The sequence below is a fragment of the Propithecus coquereli genome, unplaced genomic scaffold, assembly GCF_000956105.1.
Source record: "Propithecus coquereli isolate 6110/MARCELLA unplaced genomic scaffold, Pcoq_1.0 Scaffold84, whole genome shotgun sequence".
NCBI classification, from domain to species: Eukaryota; Metazoa; Chordata; class Mammalia; order Primates; family Indriidae; genus Propithecus; species Propithecus coquereli.
The window spans coordinates 2,517,530-2,538,326 of record NW_012154618.1 but is presented as its reverse complement, the minus strand read 5'-3'; the positions used below and the strand labels follow the sequence as shown (position 1 = coordinate 2,538,326).

At 35.2% G+C, this 20,797-nt stretch overlaps 1 protein-coding gene across 1 annotated transcript in view; it reads left to right on the top strand.

The window, feature by feature from the left end:
* Positions 1–20,239, top strand: part of NHLRC2 (NHL repeat containing 2) — a 53,513-nt gene extending 33,274 nt beyond the window's left edge. The window contains exons 6-11 of the mRNA XM_012663878.1: positions 10,288–10,387; positions 13,475–13,706; positions 14,283–14,405; positions 15,327–15,536; positions 16,599–16,818; positions 19,821–20,239. Coding sequence (XP_012519332.1) covers positions 10,288–10,387; positions 13,475–13,706; positions 14,283–14,405; positions 15,327–15,536; positions 16,599–16,818; positions 19,821–20,077 — 1,142 coding nt within the window. The 3' untranslated portion in view covers positions 20,078–20,239. The remainder of the gene's footprint in view (positions 1–10,287; positions 10,388–13,474; positions 13,707–14,282; positions 14,406–15,326; positions 15,537–16,598; positions 16,819–19,820) is intronic.
* Positions 20,240–20,797: the final 558 nt, after the last annotated feature.

The window sequence follows — 20,797 nt, the reverse complement described above, 5'->3', positions numbered from 1 at the left end:
AATTACATAATTATACAACTGATTTAAACAGATGTGGGAATAAACCAACTTGAAAGGGACAGTGGCTGAGAAAAATTGCTCTCCTTTTGAACACGTTTTAATATTTCAAATCTTTTTAGGATATTTCTGAAATTCTACATAGTTAGGAATGTGAGAGAAGATAGAATTATTAGGGGGGAAATATGAAAAATAGATATTGTGATATTTTTATATAATGGGCTGCTCTATAGTGCAGATAAACAGACCACAGCTATGTCCAGCAGCACGGACAAATATCAAAGGAATATTTTGAGTGAAAAAAGTTACAGAAGAAACCTACAATATGATTTCTTTTATAGAAAGTGCAATAGCATTTAAGACAAAATAAGCATTCAGAGACCCATTCAGACACAGTAAAGCTGAAAAGTAAAAAGAATGAAAAACACAAATGTTTAGACTAGTGGTTCCTTGTAGGAGTAAAGAAGAGGGGTATGATCATAGAGGGATGTAAGAGGTTTTCAAATAATGCTCTCTTTCTTAAGCTTGGTGTCTGCACATGGGTGTTTAGTTATTAATATTTAAATTTTATGTATAACATGCATTCCATATGCATATTTAATTAAAAATTAAACATTAAAAAATAGGTAAAGAGAATGAAAACAAGGATAAATACACAGTTAACTATATACTCGCCACTTCTATTCAGCATAGCATTGGAAGTCCTAGGCAGAGCAGTTAGGCAAGAAAAAGAAATAAAAACCATCCAAATAGGAAAGGAAGAGGTAAAATTGTCTGTTTGCTGATGACATGATCTTATATATAGAAAACCCTAATGACTCCACCAAAAGACTGTTAGAACTGATAAATAAATTTAGTAAAGTTGCAGGTTACAAAATCAACACAAAACTCATTAGTGTTTCTACATACTAACAACAAACTATCCAAAAAATTTAAGAAAACAATCCCATTTATAATAGCATAAAAAAGTAAAATACTTCAGAGTAAATTTAACCAAGGTGGTGGAAAGATCTGTACGCTGAAAACTGTAAACTGTTGATGAAAGAAATTAAAGACAAATAAATGTAAAGATAACCTATGTTCATGGATTGGAAGAATTAATACTGTTAAAATGCCCCTGTTACCCAAAGTGATCTACAGATTCAGTATAATTTCCATCAAAATTCCAGTGTCACTTTTTATGGAAATAGAAAAAGCAATTTTAAAATTTGTATGGAACCAGAAAAGATCCTGAATAGCCAAAGCAATCTTGAGCAAAAAGAACAAAGCTGGAGGCATCACACTCCCTGATTTCAAAATATATTATAAAGTTATTGTAATCAGAACAGCATGGTACTGGTATAAAAACGGACACATCAACCAGTGGAATAGGACGGAAAACCCAGAAAATTTATATAGTTAATTGGTTTTGGACAAAGGTGCCAAGAATACACAATGGGGAAAAGATAGTCTCTCGAATAAGTGGTGTTAGGAAAATTGGATATCTACGTGTGAAATTGGACTCTTATTTCATGTCATATACAAAAATCAACTCTCAAAATAGATAAAAGACTTAAACGTAAGACCGCGAACTATAAAACAACTAGAAGAAAACAGTAGAAAAGCTCCATGACATTGGTCTGGGCAATGCATGATTTCTTGGATAGGACTCCAAAAGCACAAACAACAAAATCAAAAATGGACTGAGATTTCATCAAACTAGAAAGCTTCTGCACAACAAAGGAAACAGTTAACAGAGAGAAGAGACAACCTATAGATTGGGAGAAAATATTTGCAAACCATACATCTTATAAGGGGTTAATATCCATAATATATAAGAAATTCAAACAGCTCTATAGCAAGAAAACAAATAGGGTGATTAACAAATGGGCAAAGGATATGAACAGACATATCTCAAAAGAGATACAAATGGCCAAGAGATATATGAAAAAATTCTCATCTCTAATCATTAGGGAAATGCAAATTAAAACCACAATGAGATATTACCTCACATCTGTTAGAATGGCTATTGTCAAAAAGAGAAATTGTAACAAGTGTTGGCGAGGGTGTGAACAAAAGGGAACCTTTGTATACTCTTGGTGGGAATGTCATAGTCATTTTGGAAAATAATGTGGAGGTGCCTCAAAAAACTAAAAATAGAATTACCATATGATCCAGCAATCCCACTTCTGGTTATACACCCAAAGAAATTGAAATGGCAAGGTCAAAAAGGTATCTACATCCTCATGTTCATTTCGGTAGCCAAGATATGAAAGCAACATAAGTGTCCCTCAGTAGATGAATAGATGTATAAAATGTGGTATATATACACAACGGAATACTATACAGCTTTTAAAAAGAAGGAAATGCTGTCATTCATGACAACATGGACAGAACTGGGGGACATTATGCTAAGAGAAGTAAGCCAGGCATAGAAAGACAAATACTATATGATCTTGCTTGTTTCTGTAATTTGTTAATGAAAGAGTTGATCTCACAGAAACAAAGTAGAAAGGTAGTTACTAGAGGATAGGGTTAACTGGAGAGATGGGGAAAAGGCAGATGTTGATCAAAGTGTACAAAATTTCAGGTAGACTGGAGGAATAAGTTTTAGTGGTCTGTTACACTTCATGGTGACCACAGTTACATGTATTATATATTTCATAATTGCTAAAAAAACAGATTTTTAACATTCTCACCACAAAAAAAAAATGGTAAGTTGGTAAGATGATGGGTACGTTATTTAGCTTTATTGAATCTTTCTACAGTGTATACATAGATCGAAACATCACATTGTACCCCATAAATATAAACAATTATTGATCAATTAAAAATTTAAAAAGAAGAGATCTAGGAAAGGGACTTACAATAACCTCTGATTATTTTAAATATATATGTATTATGTAAATGCATGTGTATACGTATTTTAAATATTGAATATTTAACCTGTTTTTGTCATTACAGTGATAAAGGCATAAAAATAATTATCATAAAGTGATTTTTACAAAAGTGAGTTTCATCTTTGTTCATTTTCCTTTTTGATTGTTATTCTAAATATGGTCATAACTTCATCATGCACTAAAAATAATTACTACAATAAATTCATTTTTTCAGCACTTTGCCATGTTTCTAAAATGTGTATCAGGTCTGTGTTGACTTCATTCATACTAGACAATAACCCGACAGATGTTTTATCATAAAGGTCAAAACCCCTGTCAGTATCTAAGTAATTTAGACTTTACCTGGTTTTGAATCATTTATAGAAAGGATAATGTGCCAGAATCCCATTAACCTTCCGTGGCCCTTTAATCAGCATGTTCCCTAGATAGAAGTTTAGCTGTTCTTACACAACCTTTAATGGTTGAAATCCAACTATTTAGTATGCTAGTCTGATAATCTCCAGTGTTGGTACTTATGTGCTTAGATAATATGTTTTTCTGACTTCCATTAATATGCTATAAAATACTATAAAAATATTTTTGTTTTAAAAAAAATCAGATACAGAAACTTTTGAAGGAATATGTTTGATGCAGTATGACTAGTAAAATGTTTATTTTGTTAAAATAAAAAGTTGTATCTTTATATCTAAAATTTGAGAGAAAATTCTTATACTACCCTATCACATTGTCCTGGTGTTAATAAGATTTTTTTTTAGTCAGGTTATTGAGGTGTAATTTATATACATTTATCCTTATTAGGTAAATAATTGTGTGAGTTTTGACAAATGTATATACAGTCTTATAACTACTGCTACAATCAAGATGCAGAATATTTCCATCACCCCGAAGAGTTCTCTTACAACCCTTGGTTCAGTCTCCCCTCGCCGTCATCACAACCACTCCAGTCACTGGCGACAGAGATCCTTTCCTGTCCCTCAGTGTGGACTTTTATGTCTGGCTTTCTCCATTTGGTGTAATGCTTTTGAGGTTCATCCCGGTTGCTCCATGTGTCGGTGGTTTGTTCTTCTTTACTACTGAGTAGTAGTCCATTATCTCACTATACCACAATTTGTTTATTCATTCACCAGTTAGACTTTTAAGGTATGTCTAGTTTTTGACAGTTATAAAGCCTCCATAAACATTTGTGTACGAGTTTTTCGTGGTAATATGTATTTACTTTTCTTGGACAAATGCCCAGGAATGAGATTGCTGAGTCATATGATAAAGGTATATGTAATTTTATAAGATACTGCCAAGCTCTTTTCCAAAGTGACTGTTCTCTTAGAGCCCTAAATATTTGTCTGGAATCATTGCTTCTGCCTCAAGAACTTTCTCTAACGTTTCTTATAACACAGTCTGCTGGCAGTGATTTATTTCTCTTGCCTTTTTTCTGGTCTGAAAGTGTATTTAGCTTTCATTTTTGAAAGTTATTTTTGCTCCATATGTAAGTCTGGATTGACATTTTTTTCTTTTAATACTTTAAAGGTGTCGCTCCATTATCTTCTGGCTTACGTAGTTTTCCACAAGAGGTCTGCTTTAATTTTTTCCTTCTTTCCTTACAGGTGCAGGGTATTTTTTCCTCTGGTTGCCTTCAAGATTTTATCTTTGGTTTTCAGCAGTTTGACTGATAGAGTTATCCTGTTTGGAGTTCTTGAATCTGTGATGTGATGTTCTTCGTTATTTTCAAGAAACCCTCATGCTTCAAGTATTTTTTTCTGCCCCTTTCTCTCTTTCAATTCTTTATGGGACCTCAGTTACTCATGCGTTAAATTTTGTTATATTATATCCAACAACTCTTACATATGGTATTCTTTTTATTTCACTCTTCTTTTTTTCATTTTGTGTTGGTTTGGTAATTTCTATTGATTCATCTTCACTGATCTTTCCTCAGCTGTGTCTAGCCAACTGATGAGCCTGTTGAAGGAATTATTCATCTCCAATATTATGCCTTTTTATCTACCATTTCTATTTTGCTCTTTTTTACAGATCCATCTCTCTGCTGAAATTCCCCATCTGTTTAGGTGTATTGGCCACTGTTTTCTCTAGATTCTTTAACATACTGTGCATAGTTGTTTCAAAATCTGTGTCTGTTAGTTCCAAATTTCAGGTCATCTCTGAGTTTGATTCTGTTCATTCCTTTGTCACTTGAAAATGAGTAGTTCTTTTTCTTTTATGTGAGTCTTCTCATTGTTTATTATATGTTAATCATCTTGTGTAGAATTATAGAGGCTGAGATAAATAATATTTATGCCATTATTATGAGAGGTTGAGTCAATTTGGTGTGAAGCTGAACTGGGCCTGGGTTTTATTATTGCTATGGTTACTGTCAGGGCAGCAAAGCTTTCAAATCCCTCTAGATAGGCTGCTGTTGCCTTCTGACTTTGCCTCAGTGCAGGGCCTAGGTGCTGGACAGTTTTCTCAGTGGTGGGTCCAGCCTCAGTCTGAGGACCCAGAGTAGGGTGCCTGGGCCTCAAGGAAAGGATGTGGGGAGTTTTTTGTTCCTGTTCCTCCTCTTTGTAGCAGCTAAACTTTTATCTTGTGTCTGTGATTGGTTTGGGGAGTGTTCTGCTTCTCCATAAGAATAAGAACTCTACGTGGTGTCTGTAGAGAATGTTTTCATCTGCTCTTTCCCCAGCTGTAATGGATCTTTTCCTGTGCCACAGACTTTGTTGCTTTCCCTCTCGCTTAAGGCTTTGCTTCATAGGAGCTTAGAGACTGCGTGGAAACAAATGTATTTACACTGATGGAGGATTTCACAGATGCTATTAAGGGGGTTCTAGTCATAGTTGCTTAAAATAACACAGAATTTTTAAAAGCTGAATTTCAGGTAATTTTCATTTTGTATTTTGTTGATTTTATTCCTGTTTTCTGAAACTTTTTCTCTAATCTTTATTGATAATTATGAGGGGGTGTACCTTTAAAAATACTTCCAAAAACTTTTCAGTTTTTGGCATTGTCCTTTCTTAAAAATTTTCAATTTGTGACTGTTGAAAGTCAATAATACTAAATGCACTCTTAATTTAAAATTGAGATGTTCATGATTACCGCATTCTTGTTAGAAGAAAAAAAAAACTATTAATGGTATAATACCCCTGCCCAGTAATGCAATTGTGTGCTTTAGAGTCCAAACTCCAAGATGAACAGTATAAATTATTAATATGACTATCACTAGTTTGACAGATATTATAAATGACAGGCCACCTTTTTTTTTTTTATTTTTTTAACTCATTTTGTTTGCAAGAACAAACTCTTCAGCGCTCAGGGAAACAATTGGACAGGGTAAAAACTGCTTGAGAGGTGGTCTGGCAAGGTGGCTATGAGAATGGACTCTAGAGGGTTTTTAGTGTCACATGTTAGTAGTCGTGTGACTTTGGACAAGTTCCATAGCCTCTTTATGCCTCAGTTGCCTCATTTAAATTGAAGATACAAATAATACCTAGTACCTACCTTAAAGGTTTATAATGAGAATTATGAGAGTTAATATATATATATAGAAAGCCCTTAGAACAGTGCCTGGTCCATAGAAAGTACTATGTAAGTGTTTGCTATAAAATAAATTTTGTCATCAATCTCACAAAGATGCTGATAATCTGAACCAAACCAAAAATGGGAAGGCAAGGGACTAGAAAATATACTTTTAAGAGATTATCCAACCATAGACCATTTCCAGGGGCTATAGAAGGGCATAAGGGTGAACCTAGCTACACATCCTGGAGGAGGAAGTGATGGGTTCATTTGATCAGATCCCTATCTTTGATCACACACAAAAATGTACTAGGGTACTTGATACCAGAGTTAAGTCCATAGGTCAGAGACCAGAAGGGAGGGAGAAAAAGTACCAAGCAGAGAACTGGAACCGCACATGCTCACTTCTGTAGCTCTTTCATTCTTACCAAAACATCAGTAATCTGGAGTCAGAGTCACTAATGAATTCATATTCAAGGTGTAGCTGTGTGAATTTCAGCAAATTAACCTCTTTGAATTTTAATTTCTTTATAAAATGAAGATGATGATAATAAGACTTCTTAAGGCTGTTAAAAGAAATAATCAGTGTCAAGTGATTAGCTCAGTGCCTTAAATGTAGGAAGTTTCCTGGGCAGTTATCAATATCACCACCATCCTCATCATTAATTGGTATGTAAAATCCCAAACACCTGGATCCTGACTTGACACAGCCTGTTTCTATACTTTTTCCTCCTTCCTCAGGTATCTAAAGGAAATAAGTACACAGAGTCCAAGAAACAAACGCTCGCACTTTATTACTGTGAAGATTTTGCCTTCGTATAGTAATCCTGAGCTGAGCTAGACTGACCTGTTTAGAGAACTAGATAATGGAATTAAATTTGATCTTTCACTAAGATACACACCAACATAGCTCTTCTTTGCCAAGACAGAGCCTCTAAAAGCAGACTAAGAAAAGCAGATGTTTTTGTTCCTAAGACTTAGAGCTAAATTTGCCCTACTCATCCTTCCTGGATTTTCTTAGAGTAGGACATTCATGTGAAAGAGAAATAAAGAGGCTGTATTCAGGTGGGAACAGGGTAGCAGACCAGTTAGGAGGTAATCCTTGCAGTAATCTGGATGGTGACTTAGGTCAAGATGGAGGTGGTAAGAAATGGTCAGATTCTGGATATATATATATTTTTTTTTTGTAGAGCCAGGGTCTTGCTATGTTGCCCAGGCTGGTCTCAAACTCCTGGGCTCGAGAGATCCTCCCGTCTTGGCCCCCCAAAGTGCTGGTATTACAGGTGTGAGCCACCATGCCTGACCAGATTCTGAATGTGTTTTGAATGAGGAGGCGACAAGATTTATTAATGGATCATGTGTGACATGTGGGAGAAAGGAGGAATTAAAGATGACTCCAGGTTTTGTTACCTGAGAAGCTGAAAGGGTGGAGTCCTTTTATTTTAATTTTCTTGGTCAACCTTGCAGTCTTCTTATCTATAAGGTCTTAACATTGGCCAGGGCTGACTTCTCAATGTAGATAAGTTTTATAAAAATCTATGGTTATTTCTCTTAATAATGATTCTTGGTGTAGAGGGCTTATACATCGCCTATTAAATTAACCCTTAGGTGTTTTGATGTGTTTTAATGTCATCATAAATTTTGTTTGCTATTTGTTTGTTGGTATAAACCAATAAATAAAATTATTCCTGCTTATTGAGCTTATACCCAAAAACATTACAGAATTCATGCATGAATCTTAGTAGTTTCTCTCTAAAATTTTAAGATTTTCTATGCACATAATTTTGTCATCTTCTAATAATTACAGTTTTATTTCTAATCTTTAGGCTTTTTGCTTCTTTTTCCTACTTTGTTGCACAAACTAGGCCCTCTATATGTGCTAAATAGAAGTGTTGATAGTAGGTATCTTTGTCTCATTTTCATTCTTAGGGAGAATGTTTGCAGTATTTCACTAATATATAGGATGTTTGCTATAGATTCTGTTGCAAATATCCTTTGTAAGATTAAATAAGTTGCTTTCTGATCCTTGTTTGCTGAGTTTTTATCAGGAGTGGAAGCTAACAAGCTTAAGAGATGTTGAAAGGCTTTATTTTTATGTGTGACTTTAAAGTTCTCAGCCCTAGCAGATCCTAAATCCTCTTCATATAATAAACTTTATGAAAAGCCTTCTTTATCATACCTAAAGTGAAATTCATAGATCATATAATCCACCTATACTTACATATTTGTAAATATAAAGAAATAAGCGTAACATATAATAAAATAATGTATTCATATGTGAATGTTCTGGCATGACTGTACTGTCATACAATATATTAGCTGTCAAATATCCAAAGCTATTTTTAAGGCAGATGCCAGTTCCATTCAGAATCATTGTTTTAGGGGATAATGGCACAGGTTCACATTTATAGCAGACTTCTTTGATTAGTGATGAATCATTGGTACTATTAGGAAATACCAATCATCATTAGGGTAATTTTAGGGCTTACAGACATAATTACAAAAAAGAGAACAATTCTCTTGTGATATCTAGGGGAAAGTTTACTCATTCAACAAATATTTACTGAGCATTTGCATTTGCCGTGTTCCAGGCACTATTCTAGACGCTGATGATAGAGCTGTGAGTAAAACAGCTATGTGCTGGCCCCTCAGACCTTATGCTCAGTAGAGGAGAAAGACGGTAAAGCAATAAATAAATATGTAACATATAAGATAGTGATAAATGCTACAAAGAAAAATCAGATAAGGTAAGGGGCTAGAGAATAACGGGGTATGTGCATGTGTGTATGTATTGTATTAGGGTGAGCAGGAAAGAAGCTTGAACATCTGAATGAATGCTAGTAATTGGAGATATGCTTCCTAGGAAGAGGAAGGAGGGAGCATGCATGGTATAGAAGTTGAAGAATAGCATATAACACATGCCAGGCACCATGTTAGGCACTATACTTACGTTGTATTACTCATTCTTCTCCAAAATCTTATGAAATGAGTGATGATAATCCTCATTTTACAGATGAGGAAATTGAGGCACACAAATTAGAAAGTGATACAGTTAGAATTCAAATCCAGACCCAGCTGGTTACAAAGCCAAAGAATTAGATGAAGAAATGCTTTCAGGAGCCCTCTTCTTTTAGTGTTTTATCACAGTTACCATAAGAATAATTTGGTTCCAGTCAGAGAAATGGGAGAACTGGATAGAGGACTTGAATACATAATCATTTACAGTTTTCCGTGTAGCATTTTAAAAATATTGAACAAATAAAGGCTTTGGAATATTGTGAGTGGGAAACATTCCAAATTAAGTTAAAATGAATAAGATTATTCATTTTGTGGACTTTCTATGGCTTTTGTTTGTACTACCTACTAAAGTTTTTGTTTTGTTTGGTCATTTCCTTAGCTAATAATACCATTGACTAAGCAGGGACGTAGTCGTTTTCATTGGTACTGTGGTGTCAATACACATTTCTTAAACTCTTAAAAGGTACGGTTTCTTCATGGAAATTGTTCAAAGAACCTATTTCTAAAGCTTATAACTTAGGCGGTTCGCTCTAGGTATTTGACTAGCGAAGAGTCTCTTTGGAGAATGTGTGTCAGCCAGTTTCTTCTGTCACATAAAATAAATCAGATGTTTAAAAAACATTGTGCTCAAAGATGCAGAGGTAAGTATTGCTATTAAGACTACTTTGGATTCCTTTGAAACTATTGCAGGTAAATTACAAATCTAAAGAAGTAAACCTTTCACAAGGAAAACAAAATTTTCAAAAACCATTTAGAACATTGCAAATATTGTTTTATTAGATGGTTTATAAACATATTGTTATCTGCCCTGGATTTAAAATTTTGAGACAATTAGAGTGTTTATATTAATCAGATATGTATATAATAATTACTATTTATTTTTATAAAGGTCCCGAGGTCCAAAGAGATGACATTCTGTGGATTGCCATGGCAGGCACTCATCAGATATGGGCACTCCTGTTGGACTCTGGCAAACTGCCAAAGAAAAAGTAAGTGGCAGCATCTCTCTTTGAGTAGACTGTACTACTTGGAGTTCACAGAATTCTCTTTCCCGAAGTCACCGTATCCACACAGCTCCCACTGTACTAGTCAGGATATGCTAGGTTATGCTACCATAACAGAGAGCCCAGGTTCTCAGTGGTTTAAAACCAGGCTTATTTCTTGCTCACTCACATAGGTTCACTGGGGAGCACTATTCTGCTGCCCCAGCTGATGAAATAGCCACTGTCTGGAGCTTTGCCAGTCATCCTGGCAGAATGAGAGAAAGAGGTGGTAAGTCACTTACTGGCTCTTAAAACTTCTACTCAGAAATGATACACATCACTTCTGCTCACAATTCATCAGCCAGAGTAAGTTTTATGGCCATACCTAACTTCAAGGTAGGTAAGAACAATCCTCCTGAACATCCAGAAAGAGCACTAGGAATATTTGGTGGGCCCTTATCTTCTAAGACATAGCTCAAATATCTCCATTCATTCATTCAAATAGGTGAGTACCACATGGCAGGGTGGTTAATAACTCAGGTTTTGTAGTCAGGCCTGAGATTGAATCCTGGCTCTGCCACTTACTATCTGTGTGAGTTTAGGAAATCCACTTTAACTTCCTAAGCCTCACTTTCCTTATTTATATTATGTTATAGGCTTGTTTTGATGTCAGAAGAGCTCAGCATAGTGCCTGGCATATACAGTAAACATAGGTGGCTTTGCTACCACTGTTGGGGATATAAAGATGAAAGGTTAGTGTCTACAGAGTTTCTCCTATCTTTTCCATAGCGCCTTTCCTCTTTCCCCTAACCCCCCAGGCAGAACTGACCATACTCTTCCCTATGACCTCACTGTACCCGGTATGAAGTTACATCACTGCACTGATAAGTTTGCCTGCCCTCGCTCTCCCTCCCTCTCTTTTTGATTGCACTTATTTTTAACTATTCCCTCCTACTAGACTGTCTGTTAAAGGAAGGGACCATGTACCTAGCACAGTATCTAGGACACAGTAAGAGCTCAGTAAGGGTTTGCAGAATAAATAAATGATAGAAAGTTAAACCAGAAAGGCTGTCAAATAACCGTAGGAAGTGGTCATCTCAGCTACATTTGTTGGTAGAAAGGAGCAGTTATATAGATAATCCAAAATATCAGATTTTCCAAATAGTGTGTATATGCGTGCATGTTGCTTTGGAACACATTTATGTTTTATAACATTGAATCATTAACAAATATTTATTAAACATACTATATGCGAGGCACTACGCTAGGCAACAGAGATGAAAATGATATGCTCACTGTGTTAAGGATAAAATGAAAAGATGTGGTTGCTGTCCTCAGTGGACTTACAGAAGAAAAATCAGATCAGCAAGCAATTTAAAAGTAGTGTGTGTAAAAGGAATCACTGCAATAGTGACTTAATTAAAATTGTTCCTTACATGAGTAAGAGAAACACCCAATGTCACTAAGGTTTGAGGTGTCGAGGAAGGCTTCCTGGAAGAGGCTGCTAAACTGAGCCCTGAGAGGAGTGGGAGGTTTTCCAGGCAGGAGTTGACACTAATGATGTCAGTAGAAGCCAGATTATGCAGTGCCTTGTGAGTTCTTTTAAGAGATTTGGACATTCTACAAACCTTTTAGAAAGTTTTAGACTGGGACGTGACATGATTAGATTTGTGTTTTTGAAAGAATGCTGGCAGCACTCTAGTGGGACAAGACTGGACACAGATACCATTGAGGAGACTGTTGCTATCATCCAGGCAAGAGATAATAATAACCTCAACAGTGAGGTTACCGGTAAGATTTTGGTGAGGCATGATTATAAATAGCAAACAGAAGTAACAGAGGTTGCCAGAATATGCTGTTCTGGGTGATGGCTGATTTGAACATAGATGGTCAAGAGCTCCCTAGATTTCCTAACAAGTAGAGCTGTCACTGTCATTCATGATAGGAAAATGGTCCCTCAGGTAACATGGACCTGCCTCTTAATTTTAAGGATATGTTAGCTTTATTTATTACTGATCTTCAGGTGGTAATGACCCCTAATGTTTTAAAAATCACTGTTTCTCTCCACTCTTTTATTTAATTAACAGAACTCTTTTTTTAAAGTGCTAAGACTCCTTATAGTAATTACCTTTCAGTTTATTTGTTTTGCATATTAGTTAGTACATGTATTTTTCTAGCTAGCTTATTTCTATAAATTCCATGAAAAGTGGCCATATTTTATACATGCTGTATCTCTTTGCCTCTGTTCGCTGCTTCCTGCCTAACTTAGCGTGAGGAACATATCAACCAATAAGTGATGGTCCTGTTAGACTTTTGCGTGTTGTACCATATTTGGAAATGATATACATGTAGTCTTTCATTTTGCATCCTAAGTCAGCTTCTTCCCTTCCCTCAACATAACACAATACAGTATCCTCCTTACAGTCCCTCTGTCATAAACTTAGAAACCAAGGTGTAAAACTTCTCTGCATTATAAAAAGAATCATTGCAATAGTCCTTTAAATAGAAATTTCTCTACCGTATCTAAGAAATTGATTTGTACAATCGATTAGTTAAAGCAGCATAATCATCCAATATCATTTTCTTAAAATGGTGATGCCTGATCTGTCTTTCAGAAACTATTCTTTAATTCCTTTTGCTAGTCACAAAACATTTTTAATGAAAATTTAAGCTTTAAACTATCAAAAGCTACATGATCTTTTTAGTTCCCTTTTAGAACCTAATATTATTAAAATATTGAAGCCAAGAAGAAGTTAAGAACGTGGGAAAATAACTATGTCATCAATGATCTGATTTACCTTATAATTCTGACCTTGTTGGGGACTTCCTATCTGGCCTTTGAGAGTAGTTTCGGTTTTGTGTGTGTCAAAGAAAAGTAGAAAGGTGCCTACACAGTGGCTAAATAAGTTAATGACTGGAAAAATGACAGTAAAAGCTGACTTGCACAATTTAAGTAGGCCAGGATCACTAGTTTTGTTTGTTTTTTTCCCCAGTGTTTATCACTTTTCATTTGATCACGTACATTCATTTATGTAATAACTGAATTGGCAACATACCACATGTTGACTCTGCCTATGAACTTGTCTTTTTCAGTGAGTTAAAAAAAGGAACTTGCCTTCGGTTTGCTGGAAGTGGAAATGAAGAAAATCGAAACAATGCATATCCTCACAAGGCGGGTTTTGCCCAACCTTCAGGCCTTTCCCTGGCCTCTGAAGATCCCTGGAGCTGCCTATTTGTAGCAGATAGTGAGAGCAGTACGGTGAGAACCGTCTCACTGAAAGATGGAGCAGTGAAGCACCTCGTAGGAGGAGAAAGAGATCCCATGGTAATGACAGGCACTCTTGTGCTGTGTGCTCAGACACTGACCAAGCTGACAATTCCCTGAATTATTTAAAATTAATAAGATTTGAGAGAGATCATTTTGGCCTATCCATGAGTTCAGATGGAAGTCAAACCAAAGTAAATGTGAATATGAAGAAACACAAGTAACAAACCATCTAAGGAAAGTAAATTGACTCTACTTGATTGCATATAAATGTTGAGGCTTCAGGGAGAAAGGGAGGATGAAATATTGATCATTGGAGAGAAGAGAAAAGTATAAATTAGATACTGGACAGTGGGGTGGAAAGAACATCTGACCAGCAAACCTAACCCCTTGCTGACCCGATGTGTGACTGTGGTGAGTAAAACTACAAAGCACCACAAACTAATACGGTTCAAAATTCTATCATTTTTTTGTAATCTGAGTTAAGTACCCAGCCCTATTTATATGAAAACCAGAACTTTTCCCCTTTTAACTTAAATAGCGTATACAACTGTCTTAATTTTCACTTTATATTCTAACAAAGCACTATAAAAATTGTAATAATTGCTGTTTCTTTCTTTTTAAAAAAAATAAAAGAATTTATTTGCTTTTGGTGATGTTGATGGAGTAGGAATCAATGCAAAGCTTCAGCACCCCCTTGGAGTAACGTGGGACAAGAAAAGGAACTTACTTTACGTGGCAGACTCCTACAATCACAAGGTGAGTCTTGACAGAATTATAATACATGATACCTTGCTTTTCATATGTGGTATTTAAAATGCTGAAAGATCTTTGAGCCTCCTACAACTGCCACTCTAAAATATAGAGAGGAATAACAGTCCTCGACGACTGTATGGCAGCTTGTTCTGTTCTTTTCTTGGCCCTTTCTTTGTTAAGAGGTTATGATGATACCCTGAACTAGGGAAAGCACCAAACCAATTCCACTGTCTATGGCCAGAAGTTGGGAATTACATCCTATCAAAGCTGCTTAGTAACATATTTGTAAATAAGAAGGCAAGTAGCAGGGAAACTGATATGTCAACTAACAAATGAACATTTTTGAGCTGTTGGGTAGTTGCAGTGCCTGTTAGCAAATAATTTTGTTTTCAGCAGCATTTCCATTTTTGTCAGTTTAACTGTTTCAATTTTATTGCATTTCTCTTTTTCATAAAAATCAGTGGGTAATAAATATTAATACGGTACTTTGTGATGAGAGACCATAAATGTAATATAGTTGAGATGTAACTAGCAATCATTACATGTAAGAAAAGTAGCAAATCCTCAGGTAACACTTAGATGCTCATGAGGAGAAAGTTCAGTTGTTAAAGTGTGTCCCATTGTGAAGAAAAGCAAAACAATTTAAATTTTTTTTAATTCCAGAAATAATTTTTGAAAGATTGCTTCTAGAAGACAGGATATAACTAGGGATTTTACATAGTTTTTAGCTCTTAAAATAGAGTCTCCCGTTAAGACTAATTTGAATGTTCGACTTTTCAAGAAAATATGGAAATATCTGTTCTTTTTGTGAGATTTATTGTGAATGCTAATGGCAATCAGAAATTCTCTAATTTGCTTAATACTACACCCTTCCATACTACAAACATGAGATCTTCAGATATATAAATTTTTGTTCTTTTTTAGATTAAAGTTGTGGATCCAAAAACAAAAAACTGTACAACATTAGCAGGGACTGGAGACACAAATGATGTTATCAGTTCCAGTTTTACCGAGTCAACTTTTAATGAACCAGGAGGCTTATGTATTGGAGAGAATGGTCGGTTGTTATATGTAGCAGATACCAATAATCATCAAATTAAAGTAATGGATTTAGAAACAAAAATGACTTCTGTGGTAAGTAATCTTAAAGTATAAGTTAAAGGGTGTGGTTTTAAGAATGATAACTGAGATCCTCACATCACTGACAGAGGCATTTTTGGTTAGGCCATCTCCAATAGAGTAGAGTGGATGCCTCTGTTGTGGTTTTGGTATCCAGATCAGCAGGACTGCTTTAAGGATATCCTGTTATTCTTAAAATAAAAATTCCATCTGTGCTGAGAGTTTGAGAAAGATAATGGAAGTTGGAGAGAATTTGATGAGCCTTTGAGAAGAAAAAGGATAGTAGTCATATCTGATTTTAAGTGTGTGGACATACACACACTACATACGTATACCATGTATGTAGTACATTTAGCTTTTTGTTTCTGTTTTTTCAGTGATCCTTAGGTTAATGTGTAGTTTTGTTTCCCTTGGTGAGTCCCTTACCAAATAATCTTCCAAAGAAAGCATTAGAAGCCACATTTCTCAAGACATTGAAAATAAATTGGAGGAAAGTTACATAAGTTATAATTAATTTTTAAAGATATAGACATGATCTTTTATAGAATTTTCAAGGAGAAGTGTCTGTTACAAGCTACCTCTTGATGTATTACATTTACCAGAAGAAAATGCAAGACTTTTTTTCCTAGAAGTCTACTAATTTGCAAGGTATACATTTTAAAATAAAAAACACAGATTACTATCATAATGTAATCATTTCTTTTTACATAGATCTCTGACATAAGATGAATAACATCTTCTTATAGTTGACAATGAAAGTTGTAAGAGAATGTATGTCCACTACATTTAAATTTATAAAGTTTTGCTTTAATTTCCTGCCATCTGTAACCATTGGACAATTAATTCTGTCTCATTCATAAGTCTTGGTAATTTTTTTTTGCTAAAATGAACTATGTTTCTGCACCTACAAAATAATCTTTAGGGCATCTAAGTAAACACATTCTAATTCAGACTAGAATGGCAATTAGTTTCATTGATGTAGAGCTTAATTTTTCTACTAAAGTCTAAAAATAAGCTCTCCAACTCTACAAATCTATAAAGTACTTGTGTTTTAATAACAGTTTTTCTTTTTCCTAGCTTCCCATCATCACATCTGAAAATGCTGTGGTAGATGGCCCATTCCCAGCAGAAAAACAGAGGACACTACCCAAACTGCCTAAATCTGCTCCAAGCATTGGGCTTTCCCCCATGACTGCGTGTCCGGGCCAGACTCTTCAGTTCAAACTGAGATTAGAACTCCCTTCAGGAGCAAAGCTAACTGACGGAGCACCCAGTTGCTGGTTTCTATCAGCTGATGGTATGAGAATAATCTGCAGATGCAAATATTTCACAAATTCTCAATGTTCAATCTAGTAATTTTTTTTCATTTGTTATGTGATATTCTTACTCTAATTGGGCAAGATTTGCAAGATTATGTAAAACAGTGAATCTAGGTCTGACTCCACTTTAGCAGTTTTCTCTAGTCTTCAGGATTCTTACTTCCCTTTTATTAAAGAACAGTGCAACTCACCAGAAGTTATATGTCGGTGGTCAGCACTGTTTCTTAGAATATAGGTCTTCTTATACCTCTTCCCTTTATTCTAACCTTGTTCTTCATTCTGTTTTTGTTCCCAAAAAGAACGTCTTGGAGTTAAAAAGTCTGAAATAGAGAAATAAAGTGGAGCCTTCTTATTTAATCTTTTTCTATACCTCTTCCTTCCAGCCGCCTGTATGGATTTCTCCCTTTCTTCTATGTGTGTGAATCACAGTGTGAACTAGCTCCTTATTGCATTAATTGGTGATAAGGAAATGTACTGCTTGCCTCATAGTAGTGTTTTCCATCATCTCTAACATAATGGGCAATAATTTTAGAGTGAGATATTAGTGGTCCTGAATGTCTAAATTATGTTCTCTTGTCTCTAACGGTCTTCCTCTGTCCTAGTCTCCCACGCTCTTTCACACTTTCTCACTCAAGTTTCCGTTTGCTCCCCAACTCCTCCTCCCTCATACCCTCTCACACACTTTTCTTGTGTATGTGACCCAAATCCTAGCTTCACGCCTTTTTACCTTCGTACATTCTCAGGGCAGCAGCTACTGGCCTGCAACTATTAACTCAGGGTCCAAACCAAGAGGACAAAAAGATCTTGATATACTAGCTGGGAAGAACTGCTAGTTAGAGTTTGGGAAGCTGGTTCTGGGGTGATTGACTGAGCCTGTGGCGAAACAGCCCTCCTTTCCCTCCCCACAAGGGAGAGGGCCGACCATGTGTAGTACTAGGATGTTTGGAGCTTTGTCGACAGAAGAGTACTCAAACCCTGGCCACTCCACAGCCTTCTGTAGTAGGTTCAGAGCAAGTCCTAGACTGCCAGTTTAACTGTTTTGTGTCCATAAAGTCTGAAAGATTGCATCAAGTGGACATCACTAATTTAATTTCTCTGTGTAATTAAATAGCAGTGGATTGGTTTTTAAACTGGGATGTTGACAAATTAACATGCTTATTTTAACTCTGCATTGTCACACACAAATTAATATTGGCATATTATTGGGATATAAAATACAGGTAGTATTAAAGGAAAGTGAAGTAGATTGTAGGGAAAATACTTAGCTATTTTATCACTTGTGTTAGATATTAGCTCCATTTTTATTATATAGGGGCAAATAAGTTTTCAGGCAAGAATCCTAGTAATTTAGGGTTTTTTGAAAATTATTTATTTTATAGAGTACATTTGTACACTTATGGCTAAAGGACATTTTCTCTTCTTGGCTGGCTATTTAGAAACAGAAACATTTATTTTTAACTGAATTTTGGTCTGTATCTTAAAGTGGTTAGAATATGTGAAAGTTTTAAGCCAAAAAAAGGCAGCATAAAAGCACCAACATATATTATAACTTCACAGATCGTATGTGTGATGTATATGAAAAATATCTAAAGAAACATTTTCTGTTTTATTTCTAGATTTGGACATATTTTAAAATAGCACCGTTTATTACTTTTCTTGTTTGACTTAAAATAGAAGTTCTCTACTAATCTCTTTAGCAAAATCAAGCATTAAATAAAAGATGCTCCTGTCCAGGAATAAGCAAAGAAAGCCAAAGAATTTTGAAGAGAATTTTAAAAGAATTATTTAAATAGTTCTATATAAAAAGCTCTGCATTTAACTCTTCAGATTCTTACCTCTCACCTTCTCCTTACTCTTACTTAACATATTTTTCTCAAATTTGATTCTGCAATCAACACAACGTTAGAAGTAATAAGCCAAAGGACTAAAGCAAGAGGACTGATGGAGGCAGATACTCTGAGTCTGGTGACTCATCCTGAGAACAGAGGAAAGAGACAGCAAAGCTAAAGAATAGACGTGGCATTTTGTCACCACTCAGTATATGACCCAGGTTTTGTACAGATGCCCCAAGTCACTGATGAGTCGTTGGATCATGTTCAGTGTGCTGTACTGAAGACATGTTCCCCAAATGCCGGCTCTTGGTATCTGCCACCCTCTTAGGCTAAATGTCAGTGGAAGTCTGTGCTCCCTCAGTACGACATGTGTGCTCCTTCCGAGAGAAGGCTAGAGATAAATGAAGACATTTAAAGTAAATTTTAATATTAGGCTTAAAAATTTTTAGTGGTTTATTAGATTTTTGTTATATAGATAATCTGTGTATTTAAGTCTAGGAAGAATTTTATGTATTAAAATGAGGTATATAAAATCTCTAAGTATTTATATTGTTTGAGCCCATGGAGTATATTTATATGCAATGGTATCTGTTTCTAAAGAAATCTGTGGATTTTTTTTTTATTACTATTTTTGGATATTCAATAATTCATCATTATTTCATTTACAGAGTCACTACAGAGTTGTACATACATTTGTATTCCCTAAAGCTTGTTTTGTAAGTTTTTATGTTATATCCCTGAAGACTTTTATCTATTTGGTAAAAATGATCTATTTTCTTAAGTGTCCTGTTTATTTCTAAACTTACTGGGTTTCATTTTTAACTTTAGAGATTAAGGCTCTGTAGCCATATTTGTAATATTCAGCTTGATTTCAATAGAAATAAATTTATAACTTATTTAACAGTGTCCAAACAAAAGAAGAATTATAATAATTAGATAAAATGATCATCAGAGTCGGAACTTCTCATGGGTGGTCATTATATCTCATTTATATTGTATTTATGTGCTTCCCACAGAACACAACGCCTGGTACTTAGAGGCTTTTGATAAATATTTCTTGATTGAATTAATAAAGTCTTCATAAGATTTTTCTGATTTCCTCCTTATCTTCTTACGAAGTCTTAATAATTTACTTTTTTATTTTCTAGGCAATGAATGGCTTCTTCAAGGGCAGATACCATCTGGAGACATTGAGAACATTTCCAATCAGCCGACAATTTCACTGCAGATTCCTGGTGATTGCTTGTCACTTGAAGCCGTTGTATCTATCAGCGTGTTTCTTTATTACTGTAGCGCAGATAGCAGTGCTTGCATGATGAAGGCAATTTTGTTCAGTCAGCCTTTGCAGATAACTGATACAGAGCAAGGTTGCATGGCTCCAGTAGAGCTCAGGTATGTGTTTTAGCAAGCTCGCCAGCAACCCGTCGCCACGGCCCCCACTTCCCATCCTCACCATTACTGTAACTTATGAAAGAAAACTCTATATCTGCCTCTCGATACCAAGACACCCATTGCACAGTTCTAGCAACTGATGTTAAAATAAAGCTATGCTACTTACTTTTTTATTGTAAACAAATTCCTTTGTTCTGGCTGCATACTAGCTAAGTCATTGATCATCATTTGGACCATGACATTGTAATCTATGCTGCAGTTTGGCACAAGACTGAAGCCCACACTATAGGAAAGAATATTATCATAAGATAATTTGCACTGAATACTAATAATAATAGTACCAGATAGTTCAACTAACTTTTTCTGTCTTTATTAGTAGCACACATGAATGTGTAAATTTCACAGTAACTTTAGACAGAACTTAAGCTTCAGTCCGTGGTTGTGTAAGGACACCTGCCATTCAAGGCATAAGGTCTGTTGTAAGCCAAAAAAAGAAGTTTTTTCATCACAGTATGAGCTTAAAGCATACATGTGCGGTAAATATGATCTTTGTTCTCTTCTTTGATTGTCTCAGTTGAGATATTTTTAAGAGAGTTTTGATCTATTTTTATCATAAATTATTTGTTTTAACATATCATTATTAATGCCTTATAACTTCATACAGATAAAGTTGCACATTGACCCATTCCTTTAACTTTGTTTTTGAACGAACACATTCTTACCAGATAATTAA